Source organism: Scardinius erythrophthalmus, assembly GCF_964197995.2.
Source record: "Scardinius erythrophthalmus genome assembly, chromosome: 1".
Classification (NCBI taxonomy): domain Eukaryota; kingdom Metazoa; phylum Chordata; class Actinopteri; order Cypriniformes; family Leuciscidae; genus Scardinius; species Scardinius erythrophthalmus.
In genome coordinates, this window is record NC_138221.1 from 49,701,582 (window position 1) to 49,720,840 (window position 19,259).

The following is a 19,259-nucleotide window of genomic DNA, read 5'->3' on the forward strand; positions in this document are numbered from 1 at the left end:
TTCATTTTCATTTCACCTTCATATTTTTTGGGTGAACTCTCCCTTTAAGAGTTTTAAAAAGTCTGTACAACCAATGACCTTCTATAATGAGATGAATGTGAATACTGAAACGGTAGCTCTCTGCAGGTATTTTAGACCACCATGATTTGAAATGTGTAACAAACAGGCAGACATAAAGAAAGATTCACAACAGACCATTTGGGAGTAGATGTTGTGTGTATGTGTGTTATTTTACATATTAGCTGAAAATCTATATAACAATCAGTAAGTGCAGGCAGTAAGCCAGCGGCAGAGCACCACTATTCAGCATAAAAATATCCTTTCCGCCCAAACATCTGAATGTCTGCGAGCTGTAATTTAGCTGTGGGCTAGTATCCAAATTGGCAAAAATGTGCAGCACACAGGAACACAAACATAAATACAGACACTTTCAGACAGACTGTTTTCGGCCATGCAACATTACTGAGGCTGAGCTTTTATAGACCGGTGCTCATGTGTTGAACAGAGTCATGTCCTTCTATTTGATCTGTTCTGTTGAAAAGTAAGATAAGGGCCATAGCAGCCTGTGCAGTGAGACATCAAATGAGGTGCTCTCACAGTTTCACTAAGCACACAGAACCGTTTTTTAACCCTTCTATTGACATATATAAACCAATAATATAGGGCTACTCCCGACTAAAGATTTTTCTAGTCAACTAGTAGTCATTCATTTAAGCCATTATTCGACTAATCGCATGTTTATGATATGATATATAATTTAATTACTTAAATCTATAGCTGGGGTTGGCATCAGTTTTAGTGTTGAGAAAGAATAGTATATGTAAAATTGCTAACATTGTTCTACAGTGCAGAGAAATACCAAACCATAATATTGAGCCTTTAAAATATAAATTACGCGCTCAAGCGTGTGTTGGCTGCATGTAGTTGTAGATGTTGATGGATGTAGTTGACAATGCTGACTCATCATCTCTGCAATATAGTGGATGCGCCTATGTAGAGAAATGCAAGTTTAATTCATATTACAGTGAATATTTGTTTTTGATTTGAATTGGTTAATTTAAAAGTAGACATTTCAATATGTGTATAGACATATTTCTCATTTCTGTGAGGCAAGTATACATTGAGTTTCTGTTCACTTTTGTGACACTCTTAAGACACTACAAGGAGGCAGAGATGGCAGAAAGTGCACCCTATTTGTTTTCTTTACTTTACAGAACAGAGTTTTGTTATTGTGAGTGTACACAATAAAAGTAAACCCTTTCTAATGATTTCTTACTCTTATCTGTATGACCAAAATTGATATTTTAAGTTCTTTCCGCTGTTACAAGAAAAAAATGCAATCCGGGTTAGTCCACACGAACACTTGGATGTGCGCCAATAATAGCACACATTATTCCAGGTTGACGTTAGAGCGAGCGGCCGTGTAAAGTGGCAAACGTTAGGCTACTACTTATGAGAGGTGAACGTTTGGATTTCCTGCCCGACAGAATGTAATTACCACATGGACCAGCCTTGTTACGATCTGCCCATCATGGACTGCAGGACTTTTTTCTGTGACTAACTGACTAATTAAAAATTGGTCGACTAAAATCTTCTCAATGACTAATGTTTGGTTGACTATTAGGGGGCAGTCCTACAATAATATACAATAATAATACCTCAGTTTTGGAACTGGAACCAGATTTTGTGACCATCTTGACAAACATAATACATTTTTACTAGAAATAACTTTTTAAAAAAACTTAAAGAAGGAATTATGGCTCAAATTTGACCCATATTTGAAGAACCATTGATTGCCATTTAACTTCCAGAATGTTATGCAGCTTTAAATATTGTGGTAACACTTTACAATAAGGTTTCATTAGTTTAACTAACAATACCTCTACAGCATTTATTAATCTTTAGTTAACATTAAATAATGCACTGTGAACTAACATGAACAAATAATGAACAACTCTATTTTTATAAACTAACATTAATAAAAAAATTGAATAAATACAGTAACAAATGTATTGCTCATTGTTATTTCATGTTAATTAATACATTTACTAATGTTAATGAATGAGACCTTATTGTAAAGTGTTACCATTATTGTTTTTGTAAATTCACATTTGCAAAAATGTTGCCTGTGACAACTGTCCTCTTTACAAATTATCGTACTCTACAAATATTCAATTAAAAAAAAATTGTTGCTTTGGATAAAAGCTTCTGTTGAATGCAGAAATGTAAATTGCCAATTAGGCAGAGGCCTGCATGGCCAGGATATGACACGCTTTCATCCTCAAAGAAAAAGGTAAAAGAAAATATGACCAAGACTACATTAAACAGGCTGAAGGGAGGAACAACATGGTTTGTGCTGATCACAATGTGTTTTCTGAAGTGAATTATTGGCTATTGTTGGCATGATACATACCATTTAGACATTTAAAAACCAAACACTAAAAAAACAAAAAAAAAAAAAACAAGCCTGTTGAGTTTTTATTTAGGTTTCATTCAACAAACAAATTTTTTATATGGAAACCTTAAAATCTGGGTCCTGAAGCAAAACCACAGAACAAAATGATGATAAATAACACATTAGCAATGTCTTTAGCATATGCACTATAGCCATTCCAGATGCCAGTAACGTCTGTGTGACAGCCTTGTCATAAAACCAACACCTCCCCTAGCAGGACTGCCTCCTACATGACATGACATGTACAGTAATAGGTGTTTGTGAATTTATGATCCATCAGAGAGTGCAGCACTGACCTTTACAATCACTGTAGGAGTCCTAATGCCATAGTTTTGCTGAGTAATTTAACACAGGATTTAAACACGTGAAAACAGGTATGTGTGAGAAGTGGCCCATAAGGCCTTTTTTTATCACACTCTGTTGCATTTTTGATATGTGCACAGATCTGTTGAATTCTCCCATCTGGGGAATCAGATAGACTGATCCTTCTGTGTCTCATTGAGATTTAGATTATACCAATTCCCCTAAAAGGAGGTTCCTGAGGGGGTGCAGAGGAAGAATGAGAGGAAAACAGAGCAGGGAATGGAAGGTTGTGTGTGAGCACGTGTGTGTGGGAGTTTTGCCTTTACACCTGAAAAATGTGCGAAAGTTAATGAAATGGAGAGAATTGCCTTGGGTAACACTCTGTGCCCATCTCTCTTTGGAGCGTGTGTGTGTCTTGCAGTGGGGCTTGTACAAATGATCTTCAAAGACTAATGTGATCTGAGTCACTCTTTTTAAATCTTTTCCGTTTTGGACATCTCCATCTTCGCAAAGAGATGTGCAACATGAAACAGACGGGGACAGATGTGGAAGAATGGAGTGATGGATAGCGAAGAGAACAGGATAGAGCATGATGACTATATTTAACTCTCTCTTTGTAAAAAACAAAACAACAAATTCAGAAAATGTAAAATACTGCGCTTGTTCATTCTCCATCAGGAAGCTAATGATGAAAACGATCTGTGAAATCTGACAGAGAGAGCATTCAAAGAGTTTCAACGGCGGCTATAAAATGGACCCCTTCTTCTAGAAATTTCCAGAACCCCCCTCCCATCCTCCCTTTCCATTTCCAGCATCTCATGGCTGTTAATAACAGCTGACATGCTTGTAGAGTTGTGATTGGCCCCTGCAGCTGCGAGCTTAATGATGGAACACTGCTAATTTCATCAGGCAATCAGCTCAATTTGTGTGTGTCTGTGTGTGTGTGTGTGTGTGTGTGTGTGTGTGTGCGCGTTAGCATAAGAGCATTTCAAAATCCACTGAATGATTAGCTCTCGTATGTGAATGTGAGTGAGACGACACTGGGTTTAAGAGTGTGCTATCTGTTAAATGGGAGCGTTAACCCATCAGTGAGCAAAATTAAACATTGCAACTGACTGATGCACATAATGCTGATGTAGGGATGGATGGGTCACAAAACAAAACTATCTACATGTTTTTCATAATAAAAAAATACCCAAAATTATACATGGAACTATTTAAATTCACCATATAAAAATAAGGTTGTTGCAATTTTGTTTTCTGCAGATGTTAATGTTTTTAATAATGAACATAAAATTGACATCTGCATCCTAACTCAAGCCACTGCTTCTGTGAACTCAAGCTACTGTCAAATGTACATTTCTAAGAGACAAAACATGTAATATTATTAATATTGCAGCCTGCACTGCAAACTGTGCTGAAGATACGTGCCATCAAAGTCAGGAAACACAAACTATCACCCATTAGAACATGCAGAAACTAAGAAATACATTTTTCTATTAAGACATTTCTTTTTGAAATGGAAAAATGACTAGGAAAGTGTAAAGAATTAAAAAACGTGACGTGTTTGTCGTGTTCTGACAATAAAGAGTAGTTTAAAACCACAATTAACGGTTTGGTCTATACAACTTTCACTTAGGAGCAAAAATATATCTTTAAGCTTGAAAGAAATAAAGATTTGACATTTAGCGTGATAATTATCGATATCAACCGATATGATAAATGTTATCGTGATCATTTTTTGGGCCATATAAATTTGGGCCACGTTTTTTACTTTCTGAAGATCATAGATAATCCACCAGGGGGCAGAAGACATGTAGTATTTCATACAAAAGGAGGTATTGATGTAGAAGCCTTAAAAAAAAGCCACATAACAAATATAATACAATGGCATTATAGGGTTAACTAGCATGCTAACAGTGTCCCTCCACATGCATTTTTAAGACACGGTGTCAAGTTAACAGTTGCTCAACTTATTAGACATTTGGGCAAACCAGCCCAGCGAATACATTTTAGAAATATGCATTTCATGCTCATTGCTAGTATGAGGAGTGTGTTGGCATGTGCATGAGAGCTAATCCAAACACAAAGGCTCTGAGACAAAAATGCAACGGCTAATCTTCTCATTTTCCATCTCTGTAGCTCTTTTAAACTCTCTCTCGCTCTCTCTGTTCTCTCTCATCTACTCTCCATTTTTCTTCCTCTCTGATTGTACGCGCACTCTCACCGTTGTCGCCATGAATGGGGCCGAATATTAAAATGTGATTTCATGAGCTTGGTGTTCTTGCTCTCTATCTTTTTGCCCTCCACTTTCATGTGCTTTCTCTCTCTCTTTTTCGCTTGATTTTCCCACACTCACGGTCTTGTTTCAAACTCTCTCTCTTTTTCTTTATCGTATCCCTTGGGCCCATATTCGGTTTGCTTTTCAAATCATATTCTATAGAGTTTGGGCAGAGGAGAAGGAGAAAAAGTTTAAAAGGGATGAAAAGGTAGAGATTATTAGAGAGGGATAGCTCAAAGCTCTCTGTCGGCTTGTTGTTCAGCTCTCTGTCACAGTACTTCCTCATGACAAGAGATGAGGCAAGTCCTTCAGTAAGACATGAAATCCCCTCAATCCACAGGATAGATCATGAAGAGCAGGACTGGAGGATATTAACAGCAGTGAAGGAACTATGCTCTAAAAAATGCTGGGTTGTTTTAACCTAATTTTGGGTCAAATATGGACAAACCCAAACGGTGGGTTAAAAAATGTAATAAAAAAAAAAATTAACCCAATAGCTGGGTTTGTCCATATTTGACCCAAAATTGGGTTAAAACAACCAGCATTTTTTGATACAGGCAAGCTAATGCATGTTTTTTCTAAAACGCATATTAAAATAAAATGACAAAAGTCAAAATTTCTCCAGACACTTAGTCTCACAATAACACTTATTATAAATCTAGCCCAGATTTTCACTCTCTGCATTTTATTTGGGCCTTTTCAACAGGTATTTTAACGACTGTTAATCAATAGCTTATATATAATACTATATTTAAAAAAAATCTATATATTTTATTTAACATTCAAGAACAATTTTCAACAGCAGAAAATCATTGAAATAGAACGATTTCTGAAGAATCATGTGACACTGAAGACTGGAGTAATGATGCTGAAAATTCAGCTTTGCCATCACAGGAATAAACTACACTTTAAAATATATTTAAGTACAAAACATTTGTCACTTGTTTTAAATAGTAATATTTCACAATATTATTGTTTTTACTGTATTTTTGATCAAATAAATGCAGACTGTGTGAGAAAAACACTTACTGCTCCCAAACTTTTGAATGGTAATATAAATATAATATATTTACTCATGTTTTCCAATAAATTACAAATAAGCCTGCAGTGCTTTCTCATGGGCGTTTAAGAGATTATACGCAGACACACGCAGCCTATAATAATCACCCCAAGTCCCATCCAACAATATTTTAAACTCTGATTCTCTGACACACTCTGAAATATATCTAATCACAGAAGTTAAATGCTTTCTGTAACACATTTTATTAACGCATCAGTAATGAAAATGCCCACTCGCATAGCTAATTGTCAGTGAGTTCACTTACTTCCCTCCACGGCGGTGTCATCCAGCAGAACAGGAAGAGGATCCGGAGCGCTCATTTTTACTCTCTCCCTGTCCCTCTCTCTCTCCTTCTCTCTGTCTCTGTCTCGGTTGTGATGCGCGTTGTCGAGTTGTCGTCTCTGCTGTTTGTTCTTCTGAGCCTCTAATGCCTTCAGCTTACGAGCATGTTTATGGCCTTTATAATGAGCCTCAGCCTGATTCTAGAGAAAGACAGATAGAGAGAGAGAGAGATAGAGTAAAAGGACTGCAAAACCTCTCACATTCACAGAAACATGCAGGCATACACACTGCCAGTCTACCACTACATTTGAATTTCCTTACAACACCAACATTTAATTAGATATGAAACGAATTATTATAAAATTTGATTAATTTGGAGCTGAGCATACATGAGAACTTAAAAACATCAAAGGATGCACATCAAAAAGTTGGCTGAGAGAAGTCCAAAGTGTGCAGAACTGATATTATGGCTAAAAGCAAAACATTTTTGATTTGTTAAAGTCACCATGAATGTTTTAATGGAATGTTGCAGTATTTATTATAAATGATTTATCCGTGAATCATTATTATTTTTTTAAATTCATGTGCTCTCAGAACGTTTAATCAAAATAACTTCCCTCTCTCTTGCAAAGTCATCTCTTCTGGCGAAAAGGCGGGACAACCTGTCACTCATATGAGATCACAGCAATAGCAACCGTCCAATCAATTCCTGACGGACAAAATCAAGTGCCGCCCCACATTTTTTCTTGTTCAAGAAGCCAATCCACTCGGATATACACTGATGAGTTAAAACATTATTCTGTACTTTCACTTTTCTTAAATCCCTCCCTATTCTAGCTTATGATACTCTAAGCAATGTCTGAAACTTTGTATTTTGAGCACTTCTTGTGTTTGTTTGCCTCTTCATGATGAATCACTTGCTGTATTCCTCATTTGTAAGTCGCTTTGGATAAAAGCGTCTGCAAAATTAATACATGTAAAATGAAGAATAAAAAATTGCTGGTGGGTCCAAATGGCAGCACGTGCATATGCACAAAAACACATAAACATGTTTATAGATAATTGGGTGTCTACACACACACACACACACACACACACACACACACACACACAGTGAGAACAGACAGTCTGCATGAGGGTGATAAGAGTAAATGCCCAGCAGAAGGCCTGAATTACAATTGCAGGTGTCAAATGGAATACACTATAATTACACTGTTGATAAAGTAGTGTATGAGTGTGAGAGATAGTGAGAGGCATTGTTATGTATTTAAAGACACACACACACACACACACACACACACACACACACACACACACACACACACACACACACACACACACACACACACACACGTTGGCTAGTATTCTGTTTCAACACTACACCACTTCAAGCTAAAGAGTGAATGTTTCTAGACTTCAGCAATCATCTAGAGCTGTAATCCAGATTCCTGCTGAAATGTACTGTAATAATTCCGCATGTAATTAAAGTGAACATGAGCAGTTGACATGCTGAGCTGTGATTCCCTTATTGCATACTGAATCATTTTACAAATCGATTTGATTTTTGACACCAATACTGTTTAAAAAGCATAGAAATAACATTTAAAATTGTGAATGGAATGGCAGTTGGTTAAAGTTTTTCAAATTGGAAATCAAAGCTGACACCCAGTTCATCAAGCAAATCTCGGGCTAATATCAGAGCAGAAATGAGTCTGTGGGCCCAGAGGGAGTAATCAACCCGCTCAAATCCTCTTAAGTACTCAGCAGATGACCCTCATCCGGGGACGGGGGGCTACAACACTGTCTTTGAACAGATGAGGAGGCGGGATGTTTATACACACCCCTTTATACAGTAGTTATATAGTTTGGTGCCAGGAAGATTTTTCAAAACGAATACATTTATTCAGCAAGGATACTGCTAAGGCAAATGCTACCCAAGTATTTGAAGGTTGAGTAGCGAGCTCATTGGCTACTGATACAGCAGGAACCAATCAGCTGTGCCCTATAGATAACAATGTGATTATGAACAAGTGAGTAAAAGGACCTATTAGCCTGCACCATCTAGAGTTTCATGCCAGAACGTTACAAAAGATTTATTTTTCACTTTTTTTTTTTATTCATCAAAAATTTCAGAAAAAAAGTCTCACGATATCCACAGAAATATTAAGGCGCACAACTGTTTTCAGCATTGGTTATAAGAAATGTTTCTTATCAGCATATTAAAATGATCTGTGAGGTATAATAAATCAAATCTGTAGAGAATGGCAAAACAGAGAGAGAAAGAGGAGACAAGAAGAAACAGACAGACAGGCTAACAGAGAAACTAAAGCAGAGAAAGACAGAGAGGTGGAGTGTGGTATGGTGAACCACAAGCAGTGGGAATCTAATGAGCAACTGATAGAGTTTCAGACGTCTAACTGAGCAAACGCTGTTGGGTTTCTCTCTCAGAATATATCGGGCTAAAAATGTCCCATATAGCAGTGAAAACTGAACAACAGAACAGAACCAAAAATGACGTCCTTAATCTATAGTTTTTCCACAGCTCATCAGGAACATACAAATACATAATTTTTAGGACTAAAATGGCACGTTTACACGTTTTCATGACTAAAATACTTATGTGAACCACATGTTACAATTAAAAAAAGTGTTTTGATTCTTACTCATGCGAGACACTGATGATTAGCCAGGTACAAATGTTGAACATTAACAGTAATAATTTTATACTCTTCTATATCATTCAATATTCTATATAATAATAATACTGTTATTTTCAGATTAAGCAAACTTACGGGGACTTTTTTTCTGCTATTCAGTATATATATTATTGCTGATTGATTATTGCTGCTGCAGAGAAAGTATGAACTTGCTACTGCTAATAGATACACAGACACGCTGCTGTGAGCATGACAGAGATGCTGCTGCTGCTGCATAAATAGACACACAGAAATCCCCCAACAAAGCAGGAACGTGTGTGTGTGTGTGTGTGTGTGTGTGTGTGTGTGTGTGTGTGTGTGTGTGTGCTTGTTTTTCGACCCCAGTGGGGACCTGAATGCACACAGACTCATGGGGACTTGTGTCACCGTGGGGACCTAAATTGAGGTCCCCATGAGGAAACAAGCTTATAAATCATACAGAATTAGTTTTTCTTTATATATATATATATATAAAAATGCAGAAAGTTTTTTGTGATGGGTAGGTTTAGGGGTAGGGTTTGTGTAAGGGGAGAGAATATGCAGTTTGTACAGTGTAAAAACCATTACGTCTATGGCGAGTCCCCACAAAGATCCAGACGTGTGCGTGTGTGTGTGTGTGTGTGTGTGTGTGTGTGTGTGTGTGTCACAAACTACTCTGAAATTATGGGCACTCAAGCTGGCGGATGTGACCGTGTGTGTCCTGGAAGCTATTTGGTCAATATAACATTCCAATCACACTACATTACACAATTGTAAAATTGCTGTGGAAAAAACATAGTGTCTTTCAGCTTTATCACAGGTTTTGAATGCATAATTTTACACATTAGCTATATACATATATAAATAAATAAAACACTGACACTCTTGCATGAGCAACACTGACATAACAGTTCCCCCAAAAATGAAAATATGGTCATCACAATTCTTGCAAACCAGCCTGAAACCGATCAAGTGTCGCTCAAAGGCTGACAGACACTATAAGTGAGTGGGACATAATTGTTTATGACAACACAAGCAGCATGAATCTGGCAATGGAGATAAGAATGCTTTCATTTCTCATGCACATCATCTCATCTGCACGGATCTTCTCTCCTCTCACACATGGCTGTCCAACGCAGCACTAGACTTGCCAGAAACAAAAAGGCAGTTAAAGCTGCACTACACTGTTGAGTCATTTACAAAAAGACATAATCTAAACCCATATGATTTTTTGTTTGCTGTGGAACACACGAAAAGATGAGGGGCTGTTTTCTAGTCAAAAAAAGGTATAAACAATAACCATGAAAGTAGTTCTTATGACACACATTACATGTCAACTTTTCCTAACAATAGCTTTGTTTGAGGAACAGGCTGAAAGCCACAGTAAGGAATTTTTCTCCGCTAGGGGTCGCTAACCTCTTTACAATAACAAAGGCGTAGTTTGATGATGCAACACATGCTAAGAATTATGGATGTTGTCGTCAACGTCAAGCCGACCGATCTAATAATGTTTATGGATGACTGAATACATCGATGTTTTTATCATGACTGTGATATGAAGCAGGTCGGGATTGCTAAGAGACGGCTATCAGCTCCACACACAACGCGAGTCCCGCGTATATAAAAGGAATATGGACATTTCATTCTACCGAACTACACGCAAGAGCAGAATTACAACTCACAGGTCAGTTTATTAGACAAATTAAAACTTGTGAGGTAACGCAGCACTGTTTCACTTGGTCTAACATTAGCTTACACTAGCACACTAAACTGCATTTGAATGTGTTGAAATGTATGTGTTATTTTGTCTGTTTGAGACTAGAAGTAATCTAGATCAACATTAGAATAACATACAGATCATATTCTAACATTTAATCATTGTTGAACTATATAACATTGATTAGTTTTATGTAAATGTGCTCACCTGTTTAATAAAGTACATGTAGAAGCGGTCGAAGTCTCGGACGTGGAGCTCTCGTTTATATAATGTCTATGGGAGCTCTCGGCATCTCGAAAACACCGCGCTGATATTGATTCTCGTTTTAGTTCTCCTTTTTTATCCAAAGTCTGCTTGCCATGGTCCATAATGTTTGAACGAAACAACAACAGTGTGCAGATAGACATTGCGAACTCCACAGTTGTCTGCCTCTGTCGCTTTGGTTAATCAGAGGGCTCTGCTCATAGCTCTGGTTACCATGGCAGTACGAGCGGAAACCATAGGCGGAAACCAGGGACAACGCGGATATGACGCCATTGACTGCGACAAACCGGAAATAAAGAAACGTGCCGTGTCTAAAAATTAAATTAAAATTTCTCCTGGTTTGAAAGTTGTTGGAAACAGTCGGGATAGTTTAAGTACACAACAAAAAAAAATATATAACATAGATATAGTGATTTTTGCTAATTTTAAAGCAAAAAAGTTACATATTGTGCCTTAAAATTAAAAAAATTTAAAAACACATTCTTGTGTGCTGCAACCATATGTGAATGAGATCTGAGAGCTGTGGCAGAGGGGAAGATTTTCAGTGAATGACCTACATTTTAGTCAGTTCTTCACACAAAGCTTTTAAATGACATTTCAAATATAGAGTCATATGACACTTTTATGGGGCTATTTGGTGCTTGACAGCTGTGATCACCATGAAATTTTGTTGTATGAAAAAAGAGAGATTCTTCAAAAAATATTTTGGAAAAATAACATCATACAACTTTTGAACAACATGACCGAAAATAATGACAGAATTTTCATTTTTGATGAAGATATGATTTCAATCAAATATTTGAATGAAAATTCCTGTCCTTGATTTTATCTAGTACCAATTTTATATAAGCAATAAGAGACTCAAGGCTGTGGTATACTGTATTCAATATACAGTACAACCTTATATTGCTTAATAGGATTTGGTTACAGTTAGTCTGCAGTAATTAAATAATACAATAGAAGTCAATGGAAGTACCATTTAACTGTGTGTGTGTGTGTGTGTGTGAGAGAGAGAGAGAGAGAGAGAGAGAGAAGAGAAAGAGAGAGAGGAGAGAGAAGAGAGAGAGAGAGAGGAGAGATGTTAAAGAGACTGTGATAGTTTCACATTATCGAAGACAAAATGAGAAGACCAAAGAGAGATTAAAAAAAATTCCAGAAAGAAAGAAAGAAAGAAAGAAAGAAAGAAAGAAAGAAAGAAAGAAAGAACAAAACAAAGGAAAAATGCTGTAAGGTATGAAACAGCTTTTACCCGTCCAGCGTGATGTTCACTGTCTGTCATCACAACTGCGGAGGTTAAAACACACACACACTACACACTAACCGTGGAGTTGAAGCGCAGGTGGCAGATATTGCATGAGATGACCTGTTTTTTCTTCAGAGACTGAGGAACACCAAACGTATGGTTTATCACGGCCTTCTGCACGGGGTCCATCTGAGGGAAGGGTGAGAAAATTATGTTAAAATGGACTGCGAAAAATAATTATTTGTACAAATCAGTTATTTCCAATCAACAGACTCTCTCTCCGGTTATTCAAACACACTCCTTCCATCCCAGCGGCCCTCGGAGCAACCCTGAACCTGACGCCCGGGGCCGAGGGACTTTCCCCTGACACTCCTCGTCCTCGCCCTGGGAATATACACCACATCACAGTGACTCTGCAGCTGGTCGCACGTCTATTTGTTTTAGAGCCTCGAGAATGTTCTCGTTGTTCATCCGCAGTCATCCCTGACCGGCTGGGACGCTGCCAGGTCAATGTGTGTGTGTGTGTGTGTGTGTGTGTCATTGAGTGTGTGTGTGTCTGATGAAGCCTATTGTCGACTCTGAGTACTGGAGTGGGTCAGAAGATAAGCATGATACTACTGCAGGAATGAGATGAGAAAGATGAGGGAAGAGAGGATGATGAGCAGAGCGGAAGACAAAATCAGCAGTAAAAAATAAAATGAGATGAGAACAGATCACACAAAACAGGAAGAAAATACATGACATGAGATGAGCAGATGAATCAAGACAAAAGATGCAATAAAGAGATGACAAATAAGACGAGAAGAGCAGAGCAAAGTCACGTGACGTGCTCATGAAGCTAGTCAAACTTGAGATGAGCTCCATACATTTGGCCCCTTTTTTGTCGACAACGAGTGATACGGTTGACAGAATGGCTAACACTGTAGCACCTTTGAGGACATTCTTAAAACTGAGCCGACAGCGATGCGGAGTGAATTTGCCTCTCACATGTCAGCTGTCCAGATGCTATGCTCGAAACTCGATCTTCTTACAGGTGAGAAGTGCGTTTGCACCAATTCAGAGGGAAATGAGGGAAGCTGGCATCCAGAATTTCCTTCTTTATCCTGCAATGCTGAATTTTATTCTCAGTCAAGGCGAACCAAAAATGCTGTACTCCCCAGAGGAAGCAAGACGCTTTCTCATTTTCCATTTAGCCTCTAACCCCCAGTGAACTTCAGATGGACATTTGTTGTCTTGGAAAATTGGTCTCTTCTCCCTACCTCTTTTCATGCACGCATATCGGTGATTATCGGTATATCTACAGTTTATCCCTATAAACTGAAACATCGTTTTTTCGGGGGCTCCATTGAGGCAGTGTAAATCTCAGTTTGGTCCTATTGTAACTCATCTCCTCTTCACTTAGAGGGAAGCCGAAAAGCAAACACAACAAGTTACAATCTGGCATAGACATTTGTCAATTTTACAAAATGATATGGGTCTAAAATCATTTCAGAACATTAAAGCACAATATAATTACATATTTTTTTCATGTATGTATTAGGTTGGCCCTTCGGGCATATGTGGTGCCTTTGGATTGCCATTTACCCATTCACCCTTTGCGCAAACTAATCCTTCCCTCTGAGAACCCTCCCTCTTCTGTTTCAGTTATTTATCTGTATCTTCTAGAGCATTAATACAAACCCTTATCTATTAAAATTAACATTTTTGGCCAAGGACCTTAATGAGGATGTGCATGTTTTATTTTCAGATCAGGTATGGAGGATGTTTAAGCTGTCTTCAAAGAACCCCAATCATCAAATGATACACTGGAAATTACTACATAGGGATTACTTGACTCCAATGAAACGTTTCTCTATGAATCTATCCTCCTCTCCTAAGTGTAATCTTTGTTCCCAAGGTTCTCTAGGCACGTACTTGCACTTCTTTTGGGATTGTCCCTCTCTCTCACCTTTTTGGACCCAGCTCTCACAGGACTTATCATCTGTTGGACGTTGGTATACGTTTGACCCCACGCCACTTTTTCTTAATGATTTTTGGGAACTTACCTTAACCATTCAACAAAGATATTTACTGTTAGCCGCTCTCACAGCGGCAACAAAAAAGCTAGTCAACCGCTGGAATCCTGCTCACACAATGGACAGACGAACATAGACAGTGTCTTTGTTGGACATTATATCCATAGAACTCGCAACTTCTCGTATGCATGGATCCAATGTTAAGACTGTGAATTTATGGCATGCTGCTTTCGATATTGTGTCAACTTTTTTAACATCTTTGTAAACTTTTTTTTGTTTTAATTATGTCTACATTCTGTGTTTTTATTTTATTTCTATATTCTCAAAGTCTTCCGTGGGGGGGGGGGGAGATTTGTATAGTTGCTTTTTGCTTTGTATTTTTGGATTTCTTTGCCTATATATAAAAAAGAAAACTCAATAAACAGTTGATAAAAACGAGAAGAGCAGAGCAAAGATGAGATGAGAAGAAACAAAAAAGAGAAGAGACAAGAAGACCCTAGAAGATAAGAGAGGATATGACAAGAGATAAAAAGACGAGACAAGATGAGACGAGAAGTGGAGCAGTAATATCAAAAAAGACGAAGAAGGTGAGATGAGATAAGACGAGAAGCAAAGTGGCAAAAAGAGAATAGAAGAGAGGAGAAAAGAAGTGAATTAGAAGATGAAACAAGACACAACACATCATGAGATGAAAAGTAAAGAGACAATAAGGAGACAATATGAGATGAGAAAACAAATCAGCTGAAAAGAGAAAAGAAAAGAAAACCTAGCAGAGGAGAGCAGAAGAGCAAAATCAAGACAGAGAAGAGATGAGAATACTAAAGGAGCAGAAAAGAGAAGAGGAGAGGAGCAGGAAGGAAAGCAGTGGAGCTTAAGAGAGGAGAGAGGTCACTGACAGCTACTTTGCTGTAGAGACAGGTGCATTTAACACTCTAGTACACACACACACACACACACACACACACACACACACACACACCAGTGGGAACCAGCACCGGACTATATATTAACAAACGCATATATCTTATAAAGACGTGCCATTGGTGTCTAAGATATATTATTTTGAGTCGACCTACAGTGTACACATGGAGAGTGTGTAAATGTATGAGTGTGTGTCCAGAATGTAGATATCAGAAGAAAGAGAACCCTGTTACACACACACACACTGCCTCCAAAACTGTTCACAGAGAGTCTGAAACTAAATCTAGATCCTAATCTGAGTTGCTGCTCGAGTCTTAAATCTAAAATTACTATCTAATACAATACTCCTCTGTTTAGCGGGCCTTTTTACAAAGATTCTGCACTTTTAAAAATACCCTGCAGCCTGCTGAATCGTTCCTGACATTTAGAGCTGACAATTGGGCCTTTAAAATGTTCTGAGTTAACTTTAAATGATGACACATCTGGGAAGGTGAGGTTTAGAAAATAAAACAGAGAGTGTTGATTAACTCACGGTGTTGAAGTTGGGGAACAGGCTGAGGGGAGAGGAGCCACTGAGCCGGAAGGGCAGGAAGTGTTTCAGGTCCAGAGGGGTCTGCAGCGGGCGACCCTGCACCTGTAATGAGGCCAGCAGGGGGCTCCCCTGAGCAGTTGTACCTGAGAAGAGCAAAGACAACAACTAACACATATTAGAGAAAATCACCAATGTTCAGGCCAGTATTTAAATCAAGCAATTAGTGCACAAACACCATGATCCATGAAGAGAGGGGAGATACTTAGGCTCACAGTTCAGTAAACCAGAATCAAATGAGTTTCAACTTATTATAATTATAATGACACAAAAACACAGTGACTGATCTGATCTGATCAGGATTATTGGTTGACCTATTCAGTATTAAGTTAACATTGCAAGAAAAGAAAAAAAAAATAACTACAGTTATTTATCTTCTTCTTTTTTTTGTCATTTTGAACAATACATTTCCATGACTTTTGCGCGGTCATTGTTGATGATACGCTGGAGCACTGTCTATGAGCAGAATGGCGTCTAAGCGATTGTGGTGTTCTTGGGTGTAATACGAACACAGCAGTCATGTTGATGTTCCTAAATCCGAACCGCTGAAGACGCAGTGGCTGAGTTTTGTTTTTGAAGGGAATATTCCCCACGATCAACGTCAATGCTCATTTCTCACCAGCCTGCTTTACAAAGGAGGGTCAGTATAAAGCTGGTTTTGCTAAGAAGCTGCTCCTGAAAAAAGGATCGGTACCAACTACTCGTGTTCCTGCTGCACCTCCAGAAGAACTGAAGTGAGTGTAACCTTTATTAACCTTTATATTAATCTTTATATTAATCTTTGCAAATCGCTTGCTGCACGCTTCACGATGAATGCGGCTAAGGTTTACACTCATGGTACATTACGGCATGTTTTCTATGTACAACGTTCTCAATATAATTCATAATCCCACGTTTATAATAAACGTGTTATGGTTATTGTGTTATTATTACAAACGGTGTACGCACAGAACAGAGGGGCGGGGTGAGCAAAGCTCATTATCATTTAAAGACACATGCACTCAAACGGCGTGCTGAAAACAGAGCTGTTTTTGACCAGGTAAAATGAGCGTTTTCTTACAATACTAATGAGAATTTTTAATTAAAGTATATTACAAACTTTTAATTTAGACCCTAAAGAATCATATTAGCTTGTACAAAAATGGCATTATATGAGAGAGAGAGAGAGAGAGAGAGAGAGGTGTAAAGTCCAGGTTCAGAAAGTAAAAGTCCTCCTCAGTATTTTGTTCAATCACCTGGATTTGCTAATTAGCAGTTTTTTAGCCAGGAGATAGAACTAATTAGTGAAATCAGCTGGCTGAGTTCATAGGTGGAATAAACATATGGCAGGACTTTTACTTTCTGACCCCTGGACTGTACACCTCTGTATATATACCTTGTCATCTCTTTATTAATATGAAGTTATACAAACTACATAATTATATATATCTTTTCATGTATTATAATTATATATAATTATAACTTTTACATTGAATATCATCCCAACACTTCAGATGAAAAAAAAACAAAACACTTACATATTAGCAACAGTGCTTCAGTGTCCCACATTACCCCCGTCATAATTTACCCTGACGTACCTAATAACGTCACACTACAAGACCACCTTCCCAGTGTCAACACAAACTTTCAAAGTTGTCAAATGTATAAACCACAAACCATATAAATTGATATGTAACAAAACATTTCAAATGTCATTGGGTATATTTTACACATCAGCAATCTAGTAGGCTACATTAAGAATGTTATTATTAGGTTTGCTTGACCTATAGCTCTCCCAGATTATCACATGACTGTTTATATGGATAAATATTGATAAATACATTGAGAAAAAAAGGTATTGATCAATAATACATACACATAAACACACACATACTCCAGTGTAGACTGGCCCACATTGGCTGTGTCTTGCTCAGAGAAATGGACACCATGGGATATGGGATTTTTAATGGTGTGTGTGTGTGTGTGTGTGTGTGTGTGTGTGTCTACAGGGATATCATGTTTCTAATGGAGCGGGGATGTAGAGGTTTCTCATTTTCCAGTTGGCTGAATCTGAAATCTAGGAGCGTATAGATACTTACCCTACCACAAAGATCAATCAGTGTAGTGTACACACACACACACACACACACACACACACACACACACACACACACACACACACACACACACACACACACACACACACACACACACACACACACACACACACACACACACACACACACACACACACATCACGGAGGCCTGATATCAGTCATTTAATTCTACGTCAAACTGTCACATTTCTGTGTGTGTGTGTGTGTGTGTGTGTGTGTGTGTGTGTGTGTGTGTGTGTGTGTGAGTGAGTGAGAGAGAGAGAGAGTACTGAAGCTTTCAACTCACAGAAGTGCAACATTAATCATTGCTCTGACAATTTATAAGAGCAAGTGAACACACAAATCTCACCATACACACACGTACAGATATGCTCAAACTGTCAGGATTAGGCCTTTCTTAGAGGCCTTTCTCAAAAATCATATGGTGACACATTAAATGTCATAAAAAGAGAAATCCTCTGGTCAAAAATATCATCTACTCCTATATGATTTTCCATCTTCCCTGTGAGCTGAAAGATTCCAAAGGCATCTTTACACAGAAAAAGCAGCACAGAAATCAAATCTGAAACGTTATAAAATCACAAGTTGTGCATTTACACAGGAATTAAAATTGCGGGAAATAACAGTTTGAACAGTACTATTTTAAAACTACAGTTTTAACAAAGTGTTATAAAATGAATTTAAAAATAAATAAATGGCAAACAGATAAATAAAACTCGATAACTAAAAATACGGAATTTTTAATTAAATTAAAATTTAATTTGAGTGCTATATCTCACGCTTTGATGTTTGTCTGTGGTACTGATAGTTATTTTCTATTTCTTAATAAAATTGATCCAGATGGAACAAATGCTACAAAGAAATGATGAATTATTGCACCGGGTAAATATAGCACCATCGTAGGATAAAAAGAGTCAAAATCGTTTCCTTTTTTCTTTTCTTCTTCTTCTTCAAAGAGCCAGAAAGCATGAACAATGCTATCGTTAGCGCTGCAGGCAAAAAAAAAATTAATTAAAAACCCTAAATGAAAATGAGTAAAGTTGCCCTGGGAACTAACTGACAAGTTCAAATTGCTACAATTATTTATAAATAAAAATAAAATCAAAACCTAAATAGAAATAAAAAAAATAAAAAAGCACATAACAAAATGTTAAATAAAATTTTAAATTAAAACTGAAACTATAAAAAAATAAAAGCTATTTGAATATGGATAATACCAAGTTCTATACAGACTGCTTTTAGTCATTTTTGGAGCTTGAGAGACCTCGGTCATCATTCACTTTCATTGTATGGAAAAAAAGCCTGTCTAACATCCTCTTTTGTATTTCACAGAAGATAAAATGTCCAAGGCGTTTTTG

At 37.6% G+C, this 19,259-nt stretch overlaps 1 protein-coding gene across 1 annotated transcript in view; it reads right to left on the reverse strand.

Annotated features, from left to right (window-relative positions):
* Positions 1-19,259, reverse strand: part of znf385c (zinc finger protein 385C) — a gene marked incomplete at both ends in the record, with an annotated part of 101,494 nt that overhangs the window by 7,586 nt on the left and 74,649 nt on the right. The window contains 3 exons of the mRNA XM_081384555.1: positions 6,365-6,581; positions 12,359-12,469; positions 15,749-15,891. Coding sequence (XP_081240681.1) covers positions 6,365-6,581; positions 12,359-12,469; positions 15,749-15,891 — 471 coding nt within the window. The remainder of the gene's footprint in view (positions 1-6,364; positions 6,582-12,358; positions 12,470-15,748; positions 15,892-19,259) is intronic.